A 20,795-nucleotide genomic window follows, 5' to 3' on the forward strand; every position below is an offset into this window, starting at 1 on the left:
CTATGATTATAATTCAGACATAGCATATTCAATACATATTTGAACACATGGAGAAATGCATAGTAATTTTTTGATTAAATTTTAAAGTCAGTAAACTTGTAAATATTGGAAAAGTGTATGATTTCAGATAATTCTAAGAATTTGATAATCAGTGTGCTTTAATTACATTCATTCACTTATGTCACGTGCTCCTCCTAATAAATTCCATCTCAGCTCTACTAGTCTTATATTTTAAAGTCACCCAGTTCAGATAGTCCAGGTGTCTTCTACATTAATGATACATCCCAGCTGTAGGTTGTCAGCCACTTCTTACCATGTGCATACTTTTGTAAGTTAAAGGTTCTTGAGTGGTTTTACAGTCCTCTAAAGTACAAAAAACCAGTTTAAGTTGCAAATTCACTTAACAGTTCTGCCTACACTTAGCAAGTTAAGTTTCTTTTGCTGGAAACCACTTTATGTAACACTGCAGATAAGGTGGAATCTGCAGGACATTTTAGCAGGTGAGGATGTGAAATAAAATGTTGGCCTCAGGGCTTGACTAGTGGGAATTAGCAGTCTCAGGGAAGTTATCCAGGATAGGAATACCTAGCCAAGAGAAGAATTCAGAATGGGAATCATTTATTTCCTTTCATAAATTACAGAGGAGTTACGTGTATGGACATACATAGCATGCCCTGACAGACCAATATATATTGCTCTGGAAGAGCTACTACTTTTTAGTATAAGAATTAACTACAAATTCATTGTTTTCCTTTGTCAGCACAATTTACTGCCAATAGCAGTTACTGAAGTGAAGCTTGTACCTTGAAGACCAAGAAGGTTTACAGCGCTCAAAAGATGAGAAAGATGTAAAAAGCAGCCTTCACACAGCACACTTTAATGTGAATAAAAGTGATAATACATTTTAAAATTCATAGGTATGAGACTTTTATGAGATTTCATGCAGAAAAATGAATATTCAAAGAATTTGAATATATAGGCTTAAAGAGGAGGTACTCGAGGAATTTTGATTTGCAGAATGTGAACACTGTTCACTGCTGCAAAGATGACTAGTATGACTGCAGGCCATATTCACAGCAGTATTTTAGACAAAACATGGGACATTGCTAGATCATTTTGGGAAGCTGTGAAAGGGACCCGTAGGCTTACTGAGAGAAGGGGTTGTTCTTGGACTAATTTCCTGACGAATAAGCTGTCCCAGAAGGTCCCAGTTCCTCACTCTCCCCTGCTGATGACTTAGAGTTCTACGGGTGGAACTAGAAGTCAGTTCCTTACCAGCTCTGCATATCCGTAGTATTTCTGAGTCTTTACCATTTGCCCTGTTGACTGCTACATTCATTCTGCCTCACCATTTGGACTTGAAGAGTTTCCCCTCTTCTGTAATTTCTCCTCCAGATGCATCTTTGTATCATTTCTCCACTTTCCAAGGGCAATTCAATAACTTGGAGGTAGCAGTGAAATTTCTTACCACTTTGGTCAAATACCAACTTCTGCTTTCTACTTCCTTAGACAAGCTTTCTTTACCCATATTATTTCTGACATGTTTTGATATGTTGCAAAATTGGCTTACTGTGATACCACAAAGAATATTAGTTTTCTGATTATGACAGATGAAAGGTCAGAAAAGAAAGAACAGCTTCTGAATTTTGAGACAAACATCTGTCTGATCAACCATCAAAATCAACAGTCTAATAATGAGCCTGGCTTGGTGAGTTTGCCACCATAGTGTCTGGTGTCTGAATATGGAATGCAGCCCAAGTTTCAAGTACCTTTATCGAAACCACAAATGGTTCACTTTCACCTGCTTGAAGTCTAACCTGCACCTCTGCCTTCCCTTTGTAGACCACAGGAAGGGGGCTTGTGGAGTAGCAACACAAATTTATGCTGTGACCATCATGTAGCAACATATTTTTTCAGAAAACAAAGAACAATCACAGTAACCAGTTGCTACTGCATTTTTTTTTTATAACTAACCTGTTTTCAAACCTTTTAGATACTTAGGTATGTCCATACTAGAGATGACAGTGCCACACCAAGGCATCCAAAGCCTTTTGGTCAGCCCCACAGCATGACATGAAACAAAGAATTTTACAGCAGTGCATGCAAGCTTATGCTCAGAAATCACAGGCATGATAGCTGAAGAAACTAATCAGAGTGGCTTGAAGGGTGGGGAGAGGAAAATTTTCTCATTGCTGCTGCATTTTGAAGAGCCTTACTCTGGAACTGTTTGGCCATCAGCAGCACAGACAAGTTTTCATTCACTCTTCCCAGACTGCAGCTGTCAGTTTGGAGATAACTCAAGGCCTTGGCTTGTAGAAGCTGTTTAAATATCACTCTGTTGTGGCAGTGTAAGGGGAAAAAATGAAAAGTTAAGACCTGAAGTCTCCCAAATTAACATATTCCAAGAGCTGCTGGCAACTCATATAAAAACATTTGTACAGTGTCCCTCCTGTGTGTGTCTCTGTAAATCCAAATTATTTTAATTACTCCATTTAAATGACAGATCACATAAGGATTTGGTTGAAGTGAACTTCAGGGATGTTGCCAGTATTAAAAATCAGCTTATACTTGTAATGTTAGGAGCACTACACCTGACACAATGAAGTGAGGTACAGTGAAAAAAAAATCAATGTGTGCCAAAGGGCATAGTCGTCCTGGGATGAGTTTGGAAATTACTGCCCCTTAACTGGATGTTGAATCGTGAAAGCACTGAGTCAAAATGGCTGTTCCATTCTAGGCCAGGGACATGGGTTTAACGTCCACAAAGGCACGCTGAGTTTGTAGTGAAACGATTATGTAATGCTCACACAAAGTGATCTGGCAGCTCCGCCAGATAATTGCCTCACAGATTGCCTCAAAATCTTTTTAACGTTTGGGCTCCTTTAGGAGCCAACACACACCCATTGGTCACCTAACTGTGTCCACAGACAGGAACTTGGGGTACTCTGGGGATAGCATTCAGCATGCTCAGGACTGCACAGCTTTGGGATGTTCTTGCCTTGGTGAATGAGCAGCTATTCCCATTTTGAGACAGCTAAAGTGAATATAGCAGTGATTCTGCTGTAGGAAATCATTCCTCCTGGAGACTGCTCCAGCCAGATGAGAGATGGACTTGTAGAGGAGATACACTTGGATGAGAGTCAGGATTCAATTTGTGGCTGTGCTAGAGATTTCCTGTCTGGAACTTGGCTAAGCTGTTCAGTCAGTTAAGGCCTCATATTAATTTCCCATGTTTCTACTACAGATAATTGTATTCCATTTGTTCAATGGAGAGTTCTGTATATAAATACATTAAATACTTATGTGGTTCTTGGATGTTACGGTGAAAAGAAGAGAAAGGTTAAACAAACCATCAAGTAAAGCCAGTATTCAGGACCAGCCTTTAATTTGTAAAGCAAGGCTATACTAATGGGTAATTCAAACCCATCCAAATAGACATTCATTATAAAGCACCCCCCTCTGCAAATTAGGTGTCCTATCTACTGATCGACAACAGCTGAGAGCGAGAAGTACAATTAAATATGTTGATAGCAGGGCTTGGCATGAGAAACCGGCAGAGAAATTATGCTAATGCCATCACTGTTTCCAATTGCTGCAGAGAATCAGGAATTTGTTAATTTACATTGTTTGGCTCTGTAAATTTGGTGTCATTATTCAGAAAAAGGATGGATGCAAATAAAAAACAATTTACTTTAGGCTGGAGACTGGTATTCTAAAAGGTACCAAGCTGTCTACTGATACCTTGCTATTTATGATATATCCAAGGGTTGATTCTGGTCTTTGGACTCATTAAAAATATTTCATGCAAGATGTATTTAATTATAGCTGATGGCAGGGACTTAAGTACTAATACCAGCAATGAGTTTCCTTGGGGCAAAGAACAGGTTTCAACCTTTTAAAATAGCTGCGTATGTACCGGACAAATTCCTCCTTAGTACAGGCAGGGCACTGAGTGCACTGACAGACCTCGCCGTGACCAGTCTCACCTGGGGCTCACTCCCTCTGTCCACGGACCTTAGTTTCTGCCAGGGTTGAATAGCAGGTTGTATTGGGTCTGGCTGAGCTGGAGTTCATTTCCCCATAGTAGCCCTCACAGTTCTGTGCTTTGCATTGGTAGCTAGAAGGGAGTTGATAACACAGCGGTGTTTTGGATACTGCTGAGCAGGGCAGGCACAGCATCAGCACTGTAACATTCCTTCCTCAATCGAGGGCAAGATCCTGGGAGGGGACCCAAGTAGGCCAGCTGACCCAAACTGACCAAAGGGATATTCCATACCATATGACATCAGCTCAGATATGAAAGCTAAGGAAAGGAGCAGGAAGGGGGGCATTCATTGTCTCCAATGGCTGCCTGCTGAGGAACCGTCACACGTGCTGAAGCCCTGCTTCTTGGGAGTGGCCGACCATCACTGCTCATGGGAAGTAGAGAATAAACTGTTATCTTTCACTTTGCTTTCACGTGCAAGCTTTCACCTGGCTTCTGCTTCAATAAACTGCCTTATCCGTACCCACGAGTTTTTTTCCATCTTACTCTCTCACCTGTCCAGCTGGGAAGGGGAGTGATAGAGTGGCTGGGTGGGTACCTGGCATCCAGTCAAGGTCAACCGACCACATGGTGTACCTGATTCCAGCTCTGCTACAGCTATGGATGTGTCTGGCCATGGACCAACACCCCAGCCTGGCTGGACACACACTGGGCCACGTCTGACCATAGTTACCCTCACTGCCTGGCCTCTACCCATACCCATCCTTATCCCCAGGGAGATGCCCAGTGCTTGGGGCTGGGGCTACCCCACTGTCCCCCATCACCCCTGCTCCCGAATGGAGGGATGAGCCTGGCTGAGAGGCCTCTGCCCTGCTGTCCCCATGGGGATCCCTGGCAGTTCTTGGAAGCAGCTGGCCTCTGTGGCATTCTGCCTGCCAGGCTGCCTCAAGCCCTAAGCCAGCACTGCAGAGCTAGGCCCATGGCTGCACAAGACCTTGCTCTACAAACCTGGCCTGGCTCTGGGCTCTGACCCTCCACTGTAATTTAATCCTGGCCAGACAGGAAGCACCACCACAGACAATCGCTCACTCCCCCGCCAGCAGGACTGCGGAGAGAACTGGAAGAGTAAAAGCCAGAAGACTCATGGTTTGAGGTAAAGACAGTTTAATATGGAACGCAAAAGCCACATACTCAAGGAAAACGAAACAAAAAATTAATTCACTGCTTCCCATGGGCAAGCAGGTGTTCAGCCATCTCCAGGAAAGCAGGGCCCCACCACACTTAACAGTTACTTGAGAAGACAAAAACCATCACTCCAAATGTCCCCCCCTTCCTCCTTCTTCTGCCCACTTTATATACTGAGCAGGATGTCATATGGTGTGGAATATCCCTTTGTTGCCTATGTATTTTGGTGCTGAAAAAATCTCCGGAGCAGTTAATTCGGGGTGAGATAAGAAAGGGTTTATTTGCCAAGGCAATAGGTGATATAGACGCGCGCGCCCAGGCCGTGCCTGAGAGGTTACATTTTATAACATTATCCATCCAATCCCAGATGTGTCCACCCTTTGGCCCTTCCTCTGGTCTGCCCCGGGCTCTCCCCCTGAGAATTGGGTCTGGGGTCTTTTTGGGACCACCTACTTCCTCATCTTCACCATCTTCAGAGCACAAAGGGCACATAGCTACCCAATTTTTGACCGTATTCTGTGGTTTCGGCCCTGATATGCTGTTCTCCAAACAGTCTGGGCCTTTGCCTTGACAAAAGACTAAACACTGCTACTGAATTCAGGGGTAGGTTTGATATGGGAACATAGAATGGGGTAAGAGGGTTAGGGAATGTGTAGACAAGGGAAAGGAACAAGGCAAAAAGGGGTTTCTGCTTTTTAAAACCTACAATTCTTACCAGTCTTACAAATATTAGAAAAATAAAAAAACCCATTAGGTGCTTAAGGCATCACTTTGGTCAGTTTGGATCAGCTGTCCTGGCTATGTCTCCTCTCAACCTCCCATGCAACCCCAGCCTTCTCACCACAGTGGCAGTACAAGAAGCAGAAAAGGCCTTGGCTCTGTGTAAGCCCTGCTCAGCAATAACAAAAACATCCCTATATTATCGACACTGTGTTCAGCACAAATCCAAAACACAGCTCCATACTATCCACTGGGAAGAAAATTAACTCTATCTTAGCCAAAACCAGCACACCCTCCTAGAGCACTGGCCGCTCCCTAAACCCCTCACGGGGGGACTCTGGGACTCTTCAGAGGCCATCTGAGAATCCCCCCTTTGACCCCCACCCACAAGCTTGTCAGGCCTCTGGGGGTACTCAGGGTCTACCTGAGCCCCCCACCTGACTCCAACAATCCCTGCCATGCCCCTTTCCCATTCCTGTCTCCCTGCCCTGGCTCTGTGTCCCCTGAAATGCCCCCTACATCCCACAGCAATTAAATCACTCTTCAGCAAGTCTCATCAGAGCCCAGTTGTCTGTTGGGTGGGAGGACACATCCCTCTGGGGAGTAGCTCCTGCCAGGGCACTGAGGGTGGGACTGGCCCTGCTGGCCCTGTCCAGCCTCACTGGCAACCTTCCCCCATCACACCTCCCCTCAGACCCATCTCAGCTCAGGACATGGCCCCAAGTCCCTGCCTGAGCTACCCCCAGGTGCCTGCATCTTCTATCATATCCTACCTGCGCCAAGCCATGGACCTCACTATCTGGACCCTGAAGCACAGACTGACTGTCCAGCTTGCCCTGGGTCTGACTTCATCCCCATGGACAGGCTGGCAGTCGCTGGGTTGTGTCTGGCCCTGGTCCCTTTCCTCAGAGTGGTCTTCACACGATGGCCTCCTCCGGTAACCTTCGCAGTTGACTGTGGTTGTTGCTCTCAGACCTGCCCTGCCAGCTGTGCTGTGGGCTCGTGGCTCCCCAGCCCTCCCTGCACCCCTGACAGTGCCCCTGGTGCCATTGAGAGGCGGGTGACTTGCAGTTTGCTAATAGCATTGTTCTCTGGGATTTTGATATTTACAGTTGAGTTGGGACAGCACAAGTAGAGCTAATACAAGAAGAGGAGCCTGAAACCTCTCCACTCTAAAACGTAGTCCTTCACATAGCCACTGCAAGGTCATGTCTAAATATGCACTACTGTGCTAAGCAAAACTCTCGCTGGAGCACCAAGCCCACAGAGTAAAATGAAAATGGGAGCTGGATAATTATGCTTGGGCTACAGGGGATATCAGCTTCAGCAACCCTGCAGTTCTCCACAGACCACACTGTTTAGCCTACACCAGCCTGCACAGATGCTATCTAAGCTATCTCATGGAGCTTCAGTGTTCTTCACAGAGCAAGAAGCATGGGCTTAGTCTTTGTACCTTGCTTTTCTGCCTTTCATATGGGCAATTACAATCACAGATGCATTGTTTTGAATTTCTCAGATGTAAGAATATGAAATTTCAGCAATTACTTTCATAATAATAATTTAAAAGATCAGATATTTCCAGGTTGTTCACAGAAACTGTGTATGAGAAGAATGAACCAGGTAGATAAGGTGGAGTGAGACAACCTTGGTAGGGAATAACTGAAGTAGAGATCAAGTGATTTTCAGCTTATTTGAGGAATGTAAAGGAGTTCTGGCACCTGCTTCAAAGGTCATGTGGTAGATGCATTAAACAAATAGTAATTAGGAAAAAGCCCAAAGCACTTATACATACACTTACATGTTTTGTCATTGCTGCACCAGTTCCTAGAAGTGCTAAGGCCTGCGAGGAAATAAACATTCAAGACTTGCTTCTGTTTTGTTTTTTGTTTTTTTTTTTTTATTCCCAGTGGAGCTACTCAGTAGCACAAAAGATGGAATAACAGTTGATGCAGCATACTGTTTTCTACTTATTTTATAGCAAATGTAACATATGTGATAAAACTTTTTATTGATTTTTTCCTGCTTTCTCTGCTCTAAAAGCAATGTAAAGAATTATATAACAGGGTGTTCAGAGCAATAAGGAAATTCACATACTGTACATCTGGGGTTATAACAGTGCTGCTTTGTATAGTGTATTTGGAGTACAAATTCTGAACCAAATTTCCAATTTCACCGGAAACCACACATTTAAAAAAGTCCATTTCCATTTGATACTAAATGTCAGCTGCCTTCCTCATGTAGGCATCACAATACTTTTAAGTATTGTTTTAAGAAAGAAACTATTTTTTTTAAACTTAAGGGAATACAGGTGGAGAATGTGTCTCAAGATCATGTAGCAAATACATTTAATGCTATTCTGAATCACTAGTTCAATCTGAACTCTGAATATGTATCAACATTATCTGAACAGTATCAACATTACACAACAGTACTGACTGAGTCACTGCAACATTATTGAAATAAAATATTAAATTTCCAAGCTTTGAAATGGTTGCATATCCCATCTGGAAATGTATATCCTCATCTGGAAAAGTTGGCTTCTTAGTCCATGAGGGTTTACACTCAGCTGGTTTAGTGACCCACTCTATTGCTTCCTTTACTTCCCATTTTTGCTTTGCATTCAACATCTGGGGATAAGGAAAATAAGAATCAAATATAGTGAAGGATTCTACTGACTTTTTTTCTGAAAAAATTTATATGAAGTGGTAGAAACTCAGGAAATAGAAAGCAAGTGAAAAGTTGGAATTGCCATTCTGTCTGCACTGTGCTTTTGGCCACACTTGTGCAGAGTTGCAATGACTATGTCAACATCCAGACTCAGTTTGAACCAAGCAGATCAGGACCTGTAGGAAGTACAGTGTAATGGTCTAACAAAGCTATCATGATCCAAGATATGGGGGTAAAAACTGGAGTGATGTACTGAACATGTGAGTGCTACTTAAGGGTCTTGGGGGCTTACATGCTAATGAGGAGGCAGGGTTATTCCAAACAGGGGTTTCCACAATCTATTAGCATTTCCAGTAACAGGGGTGACATGAGGGGAAAAATGATTTTATATTTCTTGGATACAGTATTTACATTTTGGGGGAAAAGGGTTGATATTTCCAGTAAGCAGGATTACATTGGGGAAGGGTGATCAGCTTTACTGGAAAGAAGGATTTACACAGGGAGGGAGAAAACAATGGGATATCTGATAGCATCATGCAAAGTCTCTCTACAACCTGCTGGGGTTGATCAGGACAATGGATCTTTTCTGGTCTTTTAGATGGTGGGTTTTTTTCCCCAGCCTCTGTGGTCCAAGGTTTCCTGTTTAATCCTAGCAGTTCCTTTTCTGTTGGTATCCAAATTTCGGACTGCAACAGTACAGCACAGTATTCTGTGGGAATGAGTATATCTTGACAGCCTATACTTGAGTAAAGCACCCTAAAACATGGTCATGGCTGCCTGAAATTTTCAGCAGAAAAGCTTCTTGACAAAAAAAATGAAGTACTTTAAATAAGATGAGGTTATTAAGCAGCATTTCTCTCCCACACAAGGGAGAAGTTTTCTTCCTATAAAAAGATAAAACATATGAAAATTACCCGATAGTTCCTCTGCAGGCTCTTATAGTCCTTGCCATTCACAGAGTTCTTGGTTCTGCATTCCATGGCATTTCACACCCCATGAAAGCTTCGTGCTGCACTGCAGAGGGTCAGTGCAGCAGCTGTGGCAGGTCAGTGAACACATGGGGCAAAGAATCCGGCCATAGTAGTCAACAAAGTAATAGTTCCAAATAAAAACATGTGACTTCCATCTAATTATTCCTTTTCATCCAAGTATTTTAGTTTGAATAACATATTTTCCAACTTATTTTTGACCAAATATTAGTGAAAAATACTAATAGGCTCTGGAAGCCTCCTTGGATATAAAAGACAATTAAAATCTTCTACCAGACAATCGTGGTAGTGGGGTTCCCCTGCAAACTCAAATTTTTGGCAGAGAAACATATGATATAATTCTTACTAATACATCTACTTTGGTGATATCCAATACTGCTCTTTGATCAACATTTGTTGCCATCATTATTCAGGATTTGAAGAAGGAAGAAAAAATATTTGCCAATAAAAGCTTATAATGAGAGATATTTCATCTAATGGTTTTAAATAGAAAATAACATAGTGTAGCAAAAAGTGATATCCACAGTTATTTCATTTGGGTCAGTCATTTCTCATATAAATCTGCATCTGTAAATATCATCCTGTAGATATGCACCCACCTTTACTTTGAACCCATATGCATACTTGGAACAAGATGTGGATCACTTCTGAATGATTAATGCGGCAGTAAACTGGAATCCATAAACTAGAATTTACAATTTTAACATCACTGCCTTACAGAAAGATCTTTCTTATTACTTCTCCTCTCTTGTGAATAAGCTTCATCCTACTCTGAAAATAAAACAGCAATGGTTTTTCATAAATCAATGGAAACATGTTTATCCTCATTTGTGATCAGCCCTCAGCTTTGCCACACTATTACTCTTTTCCTGCAATGCAGCATTATGCAGTAGGAGAAAGGAGGAGTGTCTGGGAGAGATACAGAAGCGAAGTCATCAGTGCCCGTATCATAGACCTGAAAGAGTTAGACTAGGCCTAGTTCAACTGTTCAAAGCACAAAACACAGAAGAATAACAACACTAAATACATTTTGCAGCCTCAAGGCCTATGTGTGTAACTGCAAGCAAAGTTACGTCAATTAATTATATACCTCTAAATAACTCTACCACACTGCATCTCAGATAATATTAATTTACAAATAATTAGAATAAGCTTTTTATTTCTTCCTCAGAAGTAGCTAGGAAAAAAAAATCAGAAAATGAGATCAGATGTATCCATAACATCCAGCTGAACCAAACCCCTCAACACAGCCAACTACAACATATGACAAATTTTTCTTATCTAGGTATGAACATCCCCTGAACTGGCAACACTATTTGTAGGTAAACCAAGGTGTATATTTTCCAAAAGAAACATCCCAGCTATATTAACTTAATCTGACACCAATAAGCTGTCACAGAAAGTCAAGCACAAACACTCTCTGGAAATAAGGATGCTGTTTACAAGGGAAGCCGAGGGTCCTCTACAGCTGACAGTTTCAGAGTATTCCTCAAAGTGTAGGCAACCAGAAGTTCTAGAATAAATCAGCATTTCTTAAATTTTGAGGTTCATGTTGCCTCTGAAGGAGATATCCTCATTTCTCATCCATGAAGTTACTGAAGGTTAAGGCACTTTGTTTCTCAACATAGCTATCTCGCATTGGCCTTTTTAGCCATCAGCGTGCTTGTAGCAAGCGTGGATAGAATCCTTCTCAAATCTTCATTCGCGAAGCCTAGCCATGATATCCAACCACAAATTTTATGTGTTTCTTTAACTCTCTTAATGATCAGACTTTTGGTTAATTCATATCACTCTCCTGAGAATCCCTATGTGGATAAGCTCCTTGCTTAAGCCAACACAGCTGCACCCGTGCAAACTCACTGTTACACACAGTATACCAATAAAGAGACTTCCTTTTCACCTTACTTCCTTGGGTATATCCTCAATCATAAACCAGACTGTAACACGCTGCCTTACTGGGAAAACTACTGGAATGGTATTGAGCCCACTTTTTTACTTCCCCAAATGGATCTGCTATGTTACATTTTCAGTCAGCCCAGCTAAACTTCTAAGTGTTTAGGACAAGCAGTGAGAATTCATCATCATCTGTTAGCATTCCCCACTCCACATACCATTTAAAATCGTACCATTACAGGATTGAACATTCAAATCTGTTTTTAACTGCTGGTCTGAATAGCCCAGCCAGGAACAGGACCTTGTGTAAGACAGATATCCATACTTCACTATTTGCTGTTCTGAAGCAGATGAGTACGGTTATAAGTCAGGCTGTGTTTTAGTCAACAGCGTATTACTTTGTTAAATAGAGCACCAAATAATGTTCTTTGGGAAAACTGAAGGATTGGAAGTGTTTTGACTTCTTTTTTTTTCCCCTCGAAAGCCATCAATTTAGTCAAATAGATCAACTTTGCCAAATAAGCCCTTCCCTCTTCTCGCTAGCTATTTCATTGCAAGAAAACTGCAAACCAGATAAATCCTTGGAAGAAGCAGAGAACAGCACGAACTCCTTACTAACCCAATGTTAAGAGTTACATGGCAAAAAATCACCAATGTAGCAAAACTGAATGTTTGACGCTGCACTCTTGGGACACACGAGAAGATGCTAGCAAACAGGCTTCATCTCACATCTCCCTTCCCAGGGAGATGCAAAGTAATGGTTTTCATCAGGTACAGATGTATTTAAGCTCACACATTTCTTTTTTCCCACACAGGCCATTTTGAACTATTTCTGTAAGGGAACAAGAATAAATATCAAATCATACTGAACTGTATCAAATTACTTCTCCCTACATTCCAGATTTCATCTCTACAGTTGTCCCTCCAGCCTGTCTTAGTCTCAAAGGCTGGTGATGTATTCCTTAGTGAGTTACTCCCATCAAAACTGATGAGAAAGCTCCAGGATTAGAAAAATGGAGGGTACCAAATTCCAGCTTTAAAGGAAAGATGACTTATCATAAGCTTCTTCCTCTGTTAGCAAAACAGTAATATATCTGAAATCCATGCAGAATTGCAATTGCTTGGCATCCTGCTTCAAGGATGACATACAAAATAAAAAACCCCATAGCATAATAAAACAGCATGATGAAAAAAAAAGTTAAGTAATTCTAGTCAGTTGAGGAATGGCTGTCAATCTTTTCCCTGTTCCTCTGAAGCAAGCAGAGAGTTGAGACAGCAGATATTCTAAATCTTCACAGCCTCCTCCCTCATGAGCTTGTGTTGCACTGCCAAACATGTGTTTGCCTAATTTCATGGCTGTGAGTAGTTGATAATAAACACTTTTCAGCTTTCTTTTAAACTCTATCCAAGCAGGAGTAAAAGATTAAACAGGAAAGCCAAGTCACACTTTTCAGCTGTCAAGTTAGAACAGAGAAGCACCCCTGTTCTCATGTCTCCTGCTCTCAGGAAAGGAAAAGCTAAGTTATTTTAGAACAGGCTCTTTTAGATCTTAATGCTGTACAGAATTCCCCCCAAATGACTGATCACTTCAGCAAACAGATCAACACAAGAAGCCCAAGCGTTTGCTAGCAGCCAATAGTAACACAAACAATTCAATTATTGAGTTTTTAGTAAGGCGTTATTTTTGTAAAAAAAACCCCCAAACAATTAAAAAAACTAAAACAAATTCCCAGTTATCCAGACTTAAGGAAAAGCAGCTTCTTGGCCAAATCATAAACAAAGACCTACGGATTAAAGCACAGTCTTTAAGTATACAGCTTCCTATAGCTGTAGACATCAGTTCCCACTGCCAGCTATGGTGCTAGAGACAGACAAGACAAGAGGGACTAGTTTGCATCTCTGCATGAGGGCAGACACATGAAAAGGGTATGTTGGGAGGGAAGGACATCTCTGACCAGAAAGCAACACTCACCGCCAGGGAAACAGTTTCTGTCTAAAATGTCTGGACTTGGACTCCACCACACGAAGAGTTTTAAATCACAGAGCAAAAGGCCAGTTTCTGCCTGTCACCACTTAAAAGGTTAACTGGATTCAGGTGTGGAGAGATAATAATTGTGGGTTTGTAGGATTCTGTAATACACAAGGACATAAAAGCTTTGTCCTCTAAATTTCTCTACTTTATTACAGATTACCACAAATACCACAAAAATTGCCATTAGGAAATATGCCTATGATTAATAAAATGAATATGAATGAATATATATCAAGCTATTACAAATTACTATCAGCAATCAATGGTATCAAGCAATAGTATGGTATCAATCAATAATAGCATCAGTCAGTACTATAGTACAACCAGTGACAGCAGCAGCCAAGTATCTACATACTATTTCAGATTGCTACAGCTTATCATGAATGAAGCAAACTTATCAATGATATAACAGCAGATATATTTATGAGTACTTATATGAATATTAATGCTATTGATATTGAAGTGAATTAGGCAGATGTCAGAAGGAGCCAAAGGATCCCAAAAGGGGGGAACAACTTGATGCCAGAGCGGAATGAACCCACCCCAAAAGAGGTGAGGATGGGCCAAACCTATAAGACAGCTGACAGAGTCCCATTTCCAAAATGATCTACATCACAGAATCCTTTTATAACCAGGTGTCCCTGGGGAGAGTTCAAGAGCTTATAGAAAGTTTGGGATTCAACCAAGAAGTTCTCAGACAGCAGCTCATTTTTGGATAAACATTAGGTCCTTTTTATATCACAGACTCATAAGAGGGAGTAGGACATGGAGCAGCCAATAGATCCTATTTACATTTAATTACATTTAATTAAACATTAATCTACATTTAATAAATTTACGTTTTTCACCTGTACCAGCCAATTGGGGCTGGTGTTTTCTGTTCCTTCAGAGCAAGTTTATTTTTTCAGACTGTTTTCCACCTTCAGATGACAAACTGACATTACAGTCTCCTTGTTTGGTGTTTATCGGTGGTATCTGTGGATGTTTCTGGTTTCCAGGTACCTCGGCTGCACTTCAAAGAGACCAGCTGCACTTCTCAAGGATGTTTTTCAACAGTTCACAGGGCTAGTCCCCAGGCTCACATTTCCAGGCTGGCAGCCCTTTCTCTGTCAGTTTTTTTGAGTAGACAATATCTTTTGTTCAGTAATTTTCTTTCCTAGCCAGGCTGTCTTTATGGTTCCTCACATCACTGCCTAAATAGGCTATTTTTAATGAACAGTAGCATGCTAAGTATACAAGGTTTGGCTCCCAGATCAACAGCATATTCAGTAGGGAAGTGGCTAAAAGGCTAAAATCTGAGATTAAAATATCCACGTAAGAAAGATGAAATCAAGAAGATGATGTGGAGGAACATCTGATAAGCAGGACTAGGCAAAAATATTTTCTTTCAGAAATGCCAGAGTTCCACAAAATTACTCTGAAATGTTCTGACCAATTCCACCACTAAGCACTGTGCAGTGGCTACAGTTTTCCATCCTGCAGTAATTAAGCATGTGCAGAGTCTCCAAGAACTTGGCGATGCCTGTACTTTATTTGATATTTTAAAGCTAAACATATGTATTAATTACTGCAAAATCAAGACCACATGTGCAAATGAAGGCAATCAGGAGCAGGGAATCTGAGTTAATGAACATTCTTATGTTGAGATCCCACTTAATCCACAGAGCCTTCAGGACAGCAGCTATAGCCAAATGCACAACACTGTTTCATGACCCAGTCTGTTGAGCAAAAAAATGTAGATTCCCCCAGTGTCATCCTCAGTGTTTGACACTCAGCGATGTCTCAGTTTCTGTTAAATGATATTTTGTTTGCCACAGTTTAAAAAACAGCACTGTTGATAACACAGCAAGGGGAAAAGTCACTGATACTGGAAAAAAAAGGAGCAATTCATATTGGTTAAAAATTACAAAAGAAGATGATGTTGAAATGTATGACTTGCATCAAATACCCACCCAGAGCTCTCAGAAAATGAACAACTTACATTTGTTACTATCCTTTTCACAACAGTGCCCCCAGTGTGTCTTACCCAGCAGAGTTGCCTGGAGCAGGTAAGCTCTCTGTAGAAGCCTCCAAAGTTGTTGACAATTTCTCCTGTGTCTCTATCGACCACATGAATAAAAAGCCTTGACAGCACATACAACTGCCATGTCGCCAAATTTACTGCCTCATTACATGTAAATGCCTATAACAGAAGGACTGCAGGCCCTTTCCTCAGCTGCTACTTCAAGAAGTAACCATTTCCAACAGCCCGTGAATTTGAATTTACATGGAACCATTCACTTTGCACCCAGATCTGGGTTTCCACTGTCTGTTTCATCTTATACTTGCCTGTTTCCAGATGCTGATTCCTTCCTCAAAAAACTTAATAATCGCAAAGGGCTTTCAAGATGAAAATTGTTTTGTATCACCTCCCACTCCACAAAGGAAGAAAACAGCCACCTTAGTCTAAAAGGCTGCTAAAGAAACAGAGGCCATCAAATCCCACTGTCCTCTGAGGAAAACAGCATTTCTCTAAATAAGAGAGCCTTTATATACCATCCCTTTCAAGCAACTGCTGCATCTCCCCGAGTTGTTTTGGTACTTGCAGTCACGTTCAACTTCTCATTTCCTCATAAGCCATTCTGTTTCTGGCAGTGAGATAAAGGCAGTTGTGCTGCAGCTGTTTCAAGTCCCCAAGACCCAGGGCTGAAGGTGAATTCTGTTTTTTTTCCAGTTCCACTCAATGTCAACATATATTCCCAGCAAAGGTTTTTGTTAGGATAAACCACATGCAAATCCTGTTTAGCAAATTCAAGAGCATCAGAAAAAGGACAGACACAGCATAAGACTTGTGTTAACCATCATTTTCTTCAGCAGCGTGGAATAAAGAAAGTCTTGACAGTGATGAGATGGTGATTCCAATTCTACGAGATCGTCCATGCTCAGGGTATTTGCTTGAAATACGAGAAACCAGTGTCTGAAACTCAGTTTTGTAAGAACTCTTTTGCATGATTCTAGCTAAGACACTTCACTTGCCTGTGTCTTAGTTCCTCTACTGTTCCCACCTGCACTGTAGGAGGAACATCCCATCTCACTTTCCTTAGGTGTGATGAATCATGTACTACAGCAGCTGAGGTCATTTATGTATCTAGGCAGGTTGTACTAAGCATATTTCACTCATGATGACAGAAACGGTGTTGAGCATCTTGTAACTAATAACCAGGTGATGCACAGGCTCCAATCTTAGGCTGACTAAAGATAATGGTTTATTCTTAAAGAAGCTTAAAATAACTGAGTATGTGCTTGCTAGCTTGCTAAGTGATTAAAAAAAAAGTAGATGTTTCTGTGAGAAACAATTGTGAAGGTAGATTGAAGGAGGAAAAGGTATGATATCATTAAGTCACAGGTTTTGTGGGTGTTCTAAGCTGAGTGCTTAGAGGGTTTTGACATATTCACAGTGTCAGTGAAACACTAGACTTGAATAGCGAAGAAGGAATTGCTCATTTTATGGTCTAGGGCACTGTCTGAAACAGCACCAGCAGCCCTTCTAAAGCACTGCTGCAAAACAATGGTGTATGGAAGTTACATCTGGTACAAGAAGGGAGCAACAAGAGGGTGACCCCTTGCATGTGCTTACTTGGCAGTACTTGTAGAACAGCATCCCAGGACACAGCGCTTACCTTGGTGGGTCTGCGGCAGTGTAATGTAGTAGGCTTTACCCATAGAGGCTTTACCCTCTTAGCCTGCTTGATTGCAGCGCATGTCTCACAATTGTGGATAACCTGGGAGATAATGTCCTCGGTTATATCCATCCCTCCCTCATCTGTGGGTGGCATCTCTGCTCTGATGACCTGAGGCATTGTGGGCTCATTGAGGTAGGAACAACTCTCCCTCGTGCTGCCAATCTGGATCTACCTGTGACAGCTTGACTTGGGCAGTTCAGTCTGTCTGTTGTTACGATGTTCCTTGTTAGCTCAACTCTTAGGCACGTGTGCGTCTACACGGTGGACTCTCACGATCAGCTTCTTTACCCGGGTGGTGACGACGTCTTGCCACATTTTGGAAGCCCAGATGGGGTTTCCTTTGTATTGCCACTTTGCCTTCTTCCACCTGTCTAGCCATCCCCACAGAGCATTGGCTACCATCCACGAGTCAGTGTAGAGGTAGAACCTTGGCCTCCTGCCCCCCCATGGTGTCTGAGACAGGGTAGCCCAGTGACCTGGGAAGGCAGATCCTGCTGACAGTCACTGCCATCCTCAGAGGCCAAGATGAAGCACTTACCCACATGTGGGCTATCTGAAAGGTGGCTACCTGCATCCCAGGGACACGTGGGCAAGCCTCAGGCTAGAGCTCCATTCTCCATGCTGTCTGCACATAATGACTGGTACCCAGGCTTTGTGGCAGCCAAATTGCTGTGCAGGGCCCACAGGTTTTACCCAAGTTTTTATTTTTTTTTTTTTTTTTTTTTTTTTTTTTTTTTTTTTTGTAATAGCTCAGATGTCCATTGTGGGGAATAATGGGAAATTACTGCAGCTTTTCTTAGGAAAACAATTCTCCAGGCTCAAGACCAGGAGTTGAGGTTGGTAGGTGATGCTAAAAGCTGTCCATTTGAAAGGAAATGTTCAGTAGACCAAATGCTAGATTCTGTCTGCTGCTTGCTCACAGTCTTCAACTTGACCCTGGATTAGTCAAAACACCTCTTCTCTCCTCGCCTTAATTTGCCATCCAGAGATAATGAAACTGATCTCATTTGTGAAGTGCTTGAGAGTGTGTGAGAAATGCCATATATCAGGCAATAAGGATTTTTGGGTACAATGGCAAATGCTTTGGAATGTGTATCCCATTATCTTCCTGAATGCCCTTTGTTATCCCCAAGTTGCAGAGAGGGTCATTCCTTCTTACCTTAATGATCAATTGAATTCAGGGGGTATATCTACTGCTAAGTATATGCACACTTGTTCTTCAAAACACCAGCAGCCTGAAAAGGCTGGGGCCATTCTAATGACAGTGGCACCATTAGATTATATTTAGCCTACTAGTAATCTGTTTATTGTAAACTTAAAGTCATTGAAGCAAGTGACTGAACATCAGTTTCACACTGAAAAAAAATCTCCCCTTGCAAATGGCAGATCTTTGATAAAGATGTCAAGAAAATGAAAGGGATGGATTTTGATGTGGTTACTTTAACAAGTAGCACTAAACTAAAATGTAAATAAGGAAATTATTTCTCTTGTACTTCCAGTCTTTTAGCACAAAGGAATTAATATACATTTACAGCAGCCATAAGCAACTTTGAAAGACAGCCACTGCAGAAGTGAAGAAGGTAATTTAGAAAGAAATCGAAACTCCAGTGAAAGTCATACAGATTTGACTTTGCTCTAATAAAGCTGCTTAATTTACCAGGCAATGTCCATTAAAAAAAAACCAACAAACCTAAAGATGGTACATAGGGATGCAAAATGCTTCTAATCTTGAATTCTGTGAATTCTCATATATGTTCATGCTGTTACTGCACAGCCACATGATGGAGAAATAAAAGCTGATCAGTTGTGGTGAAGAGCAAGTACCTAGGCTAGAACTGAGAGGAGATGAAGGTGGGTAGCAGGATGTAAGGAACATAAGTCATCTAGTTGCCAACTTCCACTCCTAGAAATGTGAGCCAACACTGTTGCCTTTTCTTGAGAACTTTCCAGAAGGACAGAATCACTGACTTGGCCTCCTTAGCAGAACTGAGCAGGGGCTGCAATCTAGCATGGTCATTCCCTGTTCCACAGCACACCTTGAGTATCTCCCTGAGTGGCACATTCTACACTTGCTGGAGAAGCAGGGAGCCATCCTAACTGTTTTCATGATGAAGCAGTCAAATGATTAGGTGTTCTCTTTGTGTGTGACACTTTTATCATAGGAGTCTTGCTGAAATGAGATTTATCATATTTTGTTTTTGAAAGAGCAGAAGTGCTTTCTTACCCTTTGTTACTGTAGCAAATACAACCCTGGCGCTTCCAAACACTGAAGCTGAGAGAAGGATCAACAGCCATTTAGCCCCTGGAAGGCTGCCCCAAATGTGCATAAGTGTGTGGGGGGGTATTGAATGAATGGTGAATGCAGCAGCTGGCACCCGTGGAGATCCAGGAAAAAAGTGAATTGTTTTAACACGATGGATTTTCAGGGCCAAAGGTAAGATGCACAGATCTATCCCTTTCCCAGTACGTACCTATCAGTAGCCTCAGCTAGAGACTCAATAACCTAGCAGCAGGGCAAAGGAGAGGGTGAAGTGCTCCTGCTGGGAGTAGCTTTTTGATTAAAGAAAGGAATGCTTTCACAGCAGTCAGCTTTCCAGTTGGTACATCACTAATTCATCAAGACTGCTTGTATTCAGGTTTCTCTTTTAAATTTCCAGTCTGTTTCTCAGATCCTGCTGAGTTTAACTAGGTATCTGTCCTCTCTTCTTTAAGACCAAAACAAAAACTACAGGATGGCCAACACCTGCTTCTACTCACCTACAGTAAATTAAATACGACAAGAAGATGGACCATGTTCTGCAAAAGTACACAGTGCTATAAACACTTTCATCTCCCAATAACAGTGGTTATTACAATTTGACAAAAACTATGCCTTTAAAGAGAATGTTAAAAAATTTAATCAATGTGCTACCTACAAAAAGCACATCTGCATGCAGAACCAAGGAAAATAAGCTGAAAGAATAGGGCCAGTAAAGAACATGGGGCCCATGGTTAATGTCTGAACTTGTTAAGTTCCTAGGCACATCATACCCAGATGGAGAGGAGGGAAACCTAACACAAAATCCTACATCCACACACATTTACTAGGAAAGGAATGCTAAGCTACTTCCCAGTGTCCAAAATGCTGTCAATTTGGGATCCAGCAACCAGCATTTCTCGGGTCAGGCTCTCAGTACCCTTTTTTTTTTAAAAATTATTATTATTTCCTAAAAGCTGATCAAGATTCACTCTTAGAAATGAGAGCAAAACAATGCTTGGGACTCCTCAGCTAACATGAAGGGGCTCTGTTAGAAACCAGTCAGGGTGAGCTGCCCAGAACCACCAAAGAGTAGAAGCAGCACTTGGCATTAGCCTTGCTCCATTTCCACTGTGCACAAGGGAACAGATGCTCCTCAGTTCCGCTGCATTTCTACCTTCTTTTCAAAATATGACAGAGAGGAGAACATATGATATTGCTATGCCACACCCCTCAGCCTGCTTCCCTCTGCTCAGTGATGAAGCGCAGCACCTCAGCTGCTTGCTTCCATCCTTCTGTCTCACTCTCCCCCTTTTTCTCCCCTGTGCTAAGGGAAAGGCAGGGAAGCTGTTGATGTTTCTCCAGC

General features: G+C 41.8%; 1 protein-coding gene across 1 annotated transcript; it reads right to left on the reverse strand.

Moving 5' to 3' along the window:
* Positions 1-538: 538 nt before the first annotated feature.
* Positions 539-12,544, reverse strand: ENOSF1 (enolase superfamily member 1). Its single transcript, XM_029959386.1, is given in 7 exon segments — positions 539-585; positions 2,217-2,376; positions 8,323-8,517; positions 10,171-10,217; positions 11,658-11,780; positions 12,233-12,276; positions 12,501-12,544. Coding segments are annotated over 7 exon segments (660 nt in total).
* Between the last annotated feature and the right edge of the window lie 8,251 nt (positions 12,545-20,795).

Source organism: Manacus vitellinus, unplaced genomic scaffold (assembly GCF_001715985.3).
Source record: "Manacus vitellinus isolate BGI_N305 unplaced genomic scaffold, ASM171598v3 scaffold_1_pilon, whole genome shotgun sequence".
NCBI classification, from domain to species: Eukaryota; Metazoa; Chordata; class Aves; order Passeriformes; family Pipridae; genus Manacus; species Manacus vitellinus.